The sequence below is a fragment of the Condylura cristata genome, unplaced genomic scaffold, assembly GCF_000260355.1.
Source record: "Condylura cristata isolate star-nosed mole 26May11 unplaced genomic scaffold, ConCri1.0 scaffold00005, whole genome shotgun sequence".
NCBI classification, from domain to species: Eukaryota; Metazoa; Chordata; class Mammalia; order Eulipotyphla; family Talpidae; genus Condylura; species Condylura cristata.
The window spans coordinates 31,390,660-31,399,802 of record NW_004567106.1 but is presented as its reverse complement, the minus strand read 5'-3'; the positions used below and the strand labels follow the sequence as shown (position 1 = coordinate 31,399,802).

Sequence of the window (9,143 nt, the reverse complement as noted above, 5' to 3'; positions counted from 1 at the left end):
CCCCCCGTGTTTTCTTTTTAACAATCAGAAGTAACTTATTTTGGATCAATCATTCCACTTCTAGGGGGAATGTCAACTTTTGACATACTATAGAAGATATTGGTAAACCTCAAAAACTTAAAATACTTAAAATTTTTGTTTTATTCAGAAATCCTACATTTAAGACTTTACCCTGAGGCTATTACAGAGCATCAGTATATACACATTTTTTATGATATATCTGGCTGAAAAATGAAAACTAGAGAACAATAGTAAACAACTTCATAGTCTGTTGATAACATATCAACATAAATTACTATAACAGAAATTATTTAGCCACTAAGAATTATATTTTCAAAGTACGTAATGTGTAAAAATGTTCATGTAAGCATAAGAAGATTATGTACATAATATGATTGTAATTTTTCATATGCATAATGATTAATAGAACATTAATAGAAATGTTTATAAGTAATTATATGTTAGTAGTAAAGTAACAGATTTTCTGGTAACATCTAAAATTTTTGTAATAAAGATGGTTTTATGAAATTGAGGTAATTCATGTTTCATAACATTTCCCCTACATATATTCTTATATTTCATTATGTCAGGTTATTTTAAATTACCTATGCTTTCAGTCTTCTTTTGGGGGTATTTAACAAACATTTTGGTATACATTTAAATGTTTCCTCATATATCATTTGTAATTCACTTGTTCTTATTACCATCTCTTGGTCATCTGTCCACATAGAACAAAGAAATACCTTGACAGTATTTCATGATTCTGCCATGGATTATTTAAAGAATATTTAAATTATATTCGATTTTCCTAATTGGAAAATCCTTTTCACAGTCTCAGTGAGTTTGAAGGGATGAACCTGCTGAACCTGCTGATTAAAATTTGCTGAACAAAGATACACCAAACTGGAAATATAGGGATTTAATTTTTATTTAACTGACAGTCTATGCAGCCTAATCCAACCTTAATTATTTCTCACCCTTTAGGCACATGAAGATCCCATGTATGACATCATACAAAAGAATAAAAGACATGAAAAAGATGTGAGGTGAGGCTATCCTAAAGATAACAAAGGAATGAGATATTCGGAGGGCAGGAATAGTCATCAATAAAGGCAGTGTACGGGAAATGAGCGGCAGCCTTGTTTTATTTGAGCTGTCTTAAAGCAGTAGACTTGACCCAGCTTGACCCACACTACTGAGAATTCACATTGACAACCCACATTGTGGTGTACAATTAATACTCTTTCATGAAATTCAGTTCATCTTCTCTACTGTCTTTAAGGATCTGAGTTATTGTTAAAAATCATTCTTACACACATGACCTAAAAAATAGGCAGGCAGTTAAAAAGTCACCTCTCCAAAGAAGACAGAGAGAGATGGCCAACAGATACATGAAAAAGTGCTTGTCATCACTTACTGTCAGGGAAATGCAGAGCAAAACCACAGTGAGTTACCACTTCACACCTATGAAGATAGCACATTTCAAAAAAATTAGAAACAAAGTGTTAGATATGGAAAAAATGGAACCTCCATATTCTGTTGGTGGTAATGGAGATTGATATAGTCTCTCTAGAAAACAGTATGGAGCTAAAAATGGATATACCATATGACCCAGTACTTCAACTCTTAGGTATTTTCTGAGAGAACAAGCAATAGTAATTCAAAGGAATACTTTCAATAGCCAAGCTATGGAAACCACCTCAGTGCTGAAAGACAGATAAGTGGATAAAGAAGATATGGTATAGGGGCCCTCCCTGGTGGTGCAATGGATTAAAGTGCAGCACTGCAACACTAGCCATAGCTACTTTAGCAAGAGTTAATTAAGACTTCCATCCCCAGCCAGGGAGCTGAAGCACATGGTACACCAGCCCTCTCCTGACCTGCCCACTGCATACCTCAGCAGTGTACTTCGTCAGTCAGCCTGTTCTGTTCCCCACTCTGTCTCTGGTGAATTCTCTCACTGCCCCTGTACCTCTGGCCTGTCCCACAGTTCTGTATGAATGAATGAATGAATAAATAAATAAATCTTTAAAAAAATCTTAAAAAACTAATGCTATAATATATTGGATATGATCTATGTGCTTACAGACAGGGTTTTTGAGAGAATAAACTATAGGCTAGCCATATTGTGGAGGATATGGGAGTTTAATACATCTGTTAGCAGTTATCATTTTGAGGACTATAGAAAGGTGCAGAAATATTCTGGATAATAAAAGGATTAAAGTGGTTATATTCATGTAAAATAGGCATGGTGATGCATAAGAATAAGGAAAACATGGGAATATAAAAATAAACACTATCTTTCATGGAATGGCTATTTATGACTATTTTCAAAACTCACTAGCACTCATTACTATTAAAAGAAATATTTTAGTTTAAGTATTATTCTCTGACCAGCCTTTGTATGTTTAGGATACAACAGTTGAAGCAGTTACTGGAGGATTCTACCTCAGATGAAGGTGAGAGCAGCTCCAGTTCCTCAGACTGTAAAGAGAAACACAGGAAGAAGAAGAAGAAGAAAGAAAAGCGTAAGAAAAGGAAGAAAGAAAAGAAGAAGAAAAAACAAACGTGTAAGTCTTCCAAGTCAAACGAGAGCTCAGACACAGACTGACAAGAACTTGACCTGTTCAGCATTCTCATTTCAAAAATCAGATACTGTGGACAAAGAGCAGAGGAATGTGGGTTGGGAGAGAAATCAAGATGGACACTGAGAAGATGTGACCCAGAGGGATTCGTGTCTCCCAGCCCTTTTCATTGTCCCCCTGCTGCTCCCTGAGGAGCTTTGGGATTCCTTTGATGGCCTCTGCCAGGTGCCTGGACTGAGGCAACTCCGAGAGGTCTCATTTAGGTGCTGCTTGCACCCTCCAGAGGGGCTACTTCATTCACAGATTTCAGGCTTTTCTGTATCGTTGAGAATAATAAAAGCTCATTATTTTATTAAAAAAAAAAGCAGTCATACATTTGATTTTGAATCAGATACTTGTGTGTCCACATACACGTATACTTGTGTGGTCCAAATTTTAAAGTTATATAAGGTTTCACCGTGAAAATCCTTCCTCCTCTCTCCTGGCTACTCAACTCCCTTCCCCAGTGGCTAGCAAAGTTATCGGTTTCTTGTGAAGTCATCCAAAAACACTTCATGTGTCAATAGCAAATGTTTTATTCTCTTTAACACAAATGATAGCTTATTGTGGGCTTTTTCCTGCATAATTTTTGCCTTTTTTTGCCAACCCTGCTCGTTAAAGCATGGTGGACCTTGCTGCATAACAGAGGCCTGCTTATAAACCCTGGGCATGACTGGCTGGATTTTGTGAGTAGGATATCCTGTAACAATGAAAAACTATGTATTCATGTGCTTAGATTTATTGCCATTGTCCTATGACTGTTTCATTAAAATTACCAGGATATATAGGAACTACTGTACTGGATCAGCCACCCACATTCCAAAATACATGGCTCACTTCCTCATTCTGTAGGCTGAGCACAGCTCACCTGGAAACTTTTAACTTTCAGTCAACAGACTGGGGTGTTGTCTGCTCACAGATGTTGGTTGGTTGTTGAGCCAAAATGGAGCCAGATCTTGCTTATGAGCAAGTCTCCTTCCTTCGCAACCAGATCTCTTGCTGCTTCCATCACTCAAGGACCCAGGAACACACTCTTCCCACTTCTTCTTTCCTTGGGAGTTAAGAATAACTCATGCTGACCAGGCTAGCTCTTAATCTTAGAAAGTTCATCTCAGTAACAAAAGTGACTCGGTAGTTGTTATTTCTGAAAACCAGTATATTCAGCCATGTCTGGCATATATATATCCTTGGCATCCTACCTCAGCCTGTAGCAAAAATTTCCCCTTCCAGGAATTTTCTTTCTCCTGCTGGACGCCCATTCATGATTCCATATTGCTACAATATGGAATAATGTCAGTAATTTTCAAACTTTAACACTCCTGTGTTAGAAATTGGGATATAGCAGGTGAAAACATCAGTAAGGACACAGTGGAATTCAGCAGTATCAACCAGTTGTGGGTAACTTATATCATAGGCTAACAGCACACATTTATGTATTCTCACTCACATGGAAAACTCTCCAAGACAGACCGCACTATGGGCCATAAAACACGATAACAAAGTTAAAGATACATTGACTATACAGTATGTGCTCTTAGATCACAACTGAATTAATACAGAAATCAACAAATCTTTTTTTTTTTTTTTTTTTATTCACTGTCACCCTTGCTCTCCTCCCTTTTGTGTTGAGTAAGACAATTTCTGACCTCTCCTCTGAGCTCCCCAGGCCCTTCTCTCCTTGGGCCTAAAGCTGCTGACACTTAAGGAAGAGGAGCTGACCCCAGGAGAAGGAGAGAGGAGGGAGGCCAGCCCTACAGTGCATACCTGAGAAGAGGAAGCTTCCCAAGAGGGCTGTGAAGTAGACTTAATGCTACTGAGCTTAAAAGGGGCAAGAGGGTGGGGAGGTGGCCTCTGGCCATCAGGACACCTTTGGCTGGGGGAAAGTGGTAAGGTAAAAGGCCAGAGGAGATTGTCTTTGCATGTGAGAGAAAGGAAAGATGAGGAGTTTAACAGGAGCTATGGATTCGTAAAGAGCACTGGGTTTCTTGCTTCGTTTTTTAAAAAACAGGAATTTAGGTATTTTTGTCTTAAATGGAGAGACATGGAAGTGGCTGCAGAGAGGGGTGTTCAGAGGATATTCGGGAGGCAAAAGAGAGGCTAAGGCTGGTCACAATGTTTTATCTTGGGCAGAAGAGAAATCACCCTTGAGATAAGAGGGAAATGAAGTGCTAACGGCAGACATTGCAAAATGTCTAACAAGCTAATATCTGACAGCTTGAATTTTTTTTTTTTTGGTGTGGTAATAGAGATTCTTTTTTTTTTTTCCTCATTTATCATCTTTATTACCTAACTTAGCAACTTTTTTTTTTAATTTTATAACAGTTTATTTTTACATCATTTTGTACATTTTTTTTCCATCTCAATTGTAATCCCTGCGGGTTTCCCATCACCATGTCACCTGTGTGTCATTACCAAAATCCCGTGCACGTCCTTCCCCACCCCCCGTTAGCTTGAATATTTTTTTAAAGACAAGAATAGGACTTCCAATTTCTACGCATGTAGAAATCCTGATTTGTCTGGATTTTGGATGTGGACGTAGTCATTGCAAATATAATAAATTTTTGTTTCTTCTTTTTCAGTGCATATTTTCTCATTTCTTTGTCATTATCTAAGACCTTCTGTACAATATTGAATTTAGAAAACTCAGAGGTCTGTCACCTTTGTGATTGACACAGTGACTATTTGGATCAGGAAGCTCATAACCAACTGTTTCAGCAGAAACAAATATTCATTGATGTCCTTTACCCTGGGGAAGAAACTGTAGCTAAGACAAAAACTTGGGGAAAACTAGGATAATTTCTGGTTTCATGGGAACAAAAATGTAAGAAAATGTAATTATACTGTCACTGAAAAAATATATACTTTTCCCGTGCTAAGGTAAAGAAAATCCCTAACTTCCAATATTTTATTTTCTTGAAATTAATTTTTTTGGTTTACAAAAAATATGTTGAAATAATGATGAAGTAAACTGAGAGTACATACTGTTGGAATTTGATTTGCCAAGTAGTGACTAGTATCTACTAATTGTGATAAGTAATATGGCAATTAAAAATGTAAGGGCCTCTCTAGTGGGCCAGTGGTTAAGTCTCTGCACAATGAAGCTATCAGCAGCTCAGGCCAGGGAGCTGACCCACATGGCTCTGCAGACCTCTCCTGTCTCACCGGCTGTATTTCAGTCAGTTGACCTGCCCTATTCCCTACTCTGTCTCTGGTGAATCCTCTCACCTCCACACCTCTGGCCTGCACCCCAATTCTTGTATGCATAAATAAACCTTTAAAGCAAAACTGAAGTAGCTAGTACTCTGCAACAGGCAGCACAGTAATGCATGCAGCAGACGACCCTGTTTGTCATAACAGTGACTTTTAAATCATGAACACTAACTTAAAATCAAATGCATGGAAGTATAGTTTACATTGACTAAAATACACCCATTTTAAGTATGATTTATTGATTCTGACATATGAATATACCTGTGTAATTACTATCGCAGTCAAGGCATAGGACGTTTTGATTTTTTTTTCTTTTTTAAGATTTATTTATTTGTACATACAGAACTGGGGTACAGGACAGAGGTGCAGGGGTGGTGAGAGGACTCACCAGAGACTGAGTGGGGTGCAGAACAGGCAGACTGAAGAAGTACACTGCTGAAGGACATTTCCATTTTTCCATAAAGTTCCTTGTGCTCTCCATCCTCATATACATTCTATCAGTATTAGGTTTTTCTTTTTTCAAAGATTTATTTATTTATGCATAAAGAACTGGGGTACAGGGTTGAGAAGATTCACTAGAGACAGACTGGGGAACAGAAGAGGCAGATAAACAGAAATGCACTGCTGAAGTTACCAGTAGGCAAGACAGGAGAGGTCTGCTGAGCCATGTGAGTTAGCTTCTTTGCCAGGGATTGAACTTGTGCTGCAGTGGCTGCCTATAGCTTCATAGTGCTGAGCTTTCACTTGCTGCCTCACCAGGGAGGGCGAAGATTGGCTTTTTTGAAACCCAAAACATATCATAGCAGCCTGCCAGCCCTCAGTGGTTTAAATGTTGAAAAAGGAATGCTTTAAGTAATACCTAACTAGGAGATAGCTATTTGTCTCACCCAACATCCATTCCCACCCCTTTTCTGCCCTCCAGCCTTCTGCTAGAACTAGGAAAAACTTCTGCAGTTACTGGTGGTTAAATTACAGTTCCAGAAAATGAACTGAATATAGAAGTCTCTGAGTTAGGGTTGTAAGATACTATCTAGAGGAAGCCTTTACTTTCCTGGAAAACAAAAACAGATGGTCAAAGGCCCTCCCTGATGGTACAATACTGTGAACTTAGCTGCAGCTTTATCACAATTTCAATTCCCAGCCAGGGAGGTGACCCACATGGCACAGCAGACCTCCCCTGTCTCACCTGCTGCTCCCCTCAACAGTGTGCTTTGTAGATCTGCCCTTTCTGCTTCCTACTCTGTCTCTGGTGAATCTTCTCCCTCCAGACCCCACACTTCTGGCCTGAAGCCAGTTCTGTATCCATAAACAAACAAATCTTTAAAAAAAAAAAAGCAACAGATGGTCAAAGACACTCCTTCCAATCTTACTGTTTTGAACAAAGGTGTGAAAATTGGAAGCCATCTTGCAGCCATGAGACAAATGTCAAGAAAGTCACAGAAAGTGTGGCCCTGCTATCCTTGAACTATTGTGTGACCAGTTAGTTATTTCAGTCATTGCAATGGATTTGTTTTTAAACTACATTAAACTATCATGGTGGGGTCCTCCCCGGTGATGTGTTGCACAGCATTATGACGCTAGAAGCAGCCACTTCACTAGTTCAATCCCTTGACAGGGAGGTGTCCCACACTACGTGGCCGACCTCTCCTCACCTGTCTGATGTTCCCTTCAGCAGTATACTCTGTCGATATACCTGTTCTGCACCCCATTCTGACTGGTGAATCCTCTCTGTCCCTATACCTCTGGCCTGTACCCCAGTTCTGTATGCATAAATAAAAATTTAAAAAAATACCATGGTGATGGCACAAGGGTGAACAGGTGGTAGGAAGTTCAGGGGATTACAACCAAGATGAATAAAATGTACAAAATGAAGAATGATGTAAAATATACATATATAAAAGTAAAAAAAACCTAACTGTACATAAATATACAGCTATTAAAATTATACTTTCTTAGTCTTTTTCGTTCTCACAATTACTACTTTTCATATAGGTAGTATTACCTGTTATCACTATAGCTAGAAAACTCACTGGTCCATCACTTACTTTCCTTCATCCTCTTAGTAATTAAGATATCAAATCCGTCTGTTTCACTAACCTCACTGGCATTAAGTTAGACTGCTCTGTCCTATTTTATCTGCCCCCAACCCTACTTCCAATCCATTATCTACTATGCTTTAAAAGAAAAAAATCGTGTCTCTTTTCCGTTTGTCTACAAAATGAAACAGACTCTTAACATAGATATCGTTGGTTGTTTCTGCCTTCTTGTTTAGGCTTTGCATTTCCAGGATTCTGTCCAGAGTAGGTGCTCAAGTGCCTGTTAGGTAACTGAATCTTTTGTATGGCTTCTTTATTGCTTAACATCAAAACATGCATACAACATTCTTTTGCTTGCTTGCGAGCTGTGCCAAGCTAACTGGAGTGTGAGCCACTGCCATTAGCTGCTACAAACGTTTCGCTTTGTGAAGCAAAACTGAAGACACACTCCTTCGGAACTTGGGGGAGGGGGCGGGGGTGGCAGGGCCAGGGCCCGGGCCGGGTTGGGAACCGCCGCATTGCAGCACAGAACTGTACTAAGGTTGCACGCACCGTACCTCCCCCTAAGTGAGTTCTTTCAAGTGCTGCTTGGAGTTTTTCCTTGGCCTTGAGACAAGACCTGAAGCCCTTCATAGTGAGATCGGGTAACCAAACTGGCATGCTTTGGGAAATGGAGGGTGTGTTTGGAGCCAAGGGGTTCCGAAACAAAGCCCACTCGGCCAGCTGCCCAACGTCTCCCCAGAAGTGTGGTCTAGTCTCCTCATCCCCACCCCTCGACCTGGCATGCAAGTATCTGTACTGCGGAGGGTGTGTGTGCGGGGGGGGGGCTGTCTGTACCTCCCAATAATGACCTTCTCGGGCTCCTCCTCCCCCAATACACTAGAAGAAGCCCAAGCTCGCCAGCCAGCGGGACAGACGGTTCCCGACGCAAGCGCCCTCCACTGACCTTCCCCGGGAAACCCCTTTGCCGCTCTCCCCGTCACCTCGCGCCGCCCCCGCCCTTCCAGCTCTTTCCGCTTCCCTTTTCGCGCCTGCGCGGATCCAATTGTTTTGGCTTTCCGGTGGGATCAGCAAAGGAAAAGGCGGGGGAAGCTGCGGGGGAGTGGGGGTGTTCTCGGGAACCCGGGAAACTGCAAAACTGCCGTTCGTGCCGCTAGGAGCTCGCGAGCGGCGGGAAAGGCATCTGGGAGGAGTGTTCCGCTACCCGCGGTTTCCCCGGCCGCGGAAAGGGGCCGCGAAGAGGGCGAAAGCGCGCCGCGGGGGCGGGGCCGGG

The 9,143-nt window shown here is 40.9% G+C and overlaps 1 protein-coding gene across 1 annotated transcript in view; it reads left to right on the top strand.

The window, feature by feature from the left end:
• The window catches only part of LOC101630277 (retinitis pigmentosa 9 protein-like), an 11,254-nt gene extending 8,332 nt beyond the window's left edge, over window positions 1–2,922 (top strand). Inside the window, exons 5-6 of the mRNA XM_012720755.1 lie at window positions 985–1,046; window positions 2,413–2,922. Of these exons, the coding sequence (XP_012576209.1) occupies window positions 985–1,046; window positions 2,413–2,611 (261 nt within the window). The 3' untranslated portion in view covers window positions 2,612–2,922. The remainder of the gene's footprint in view (window positions 1–984; window positions 1,047–2,412) is intronic.
• Window positions 2,923–9,143: the final 6,221 nt, after the last annotated feature.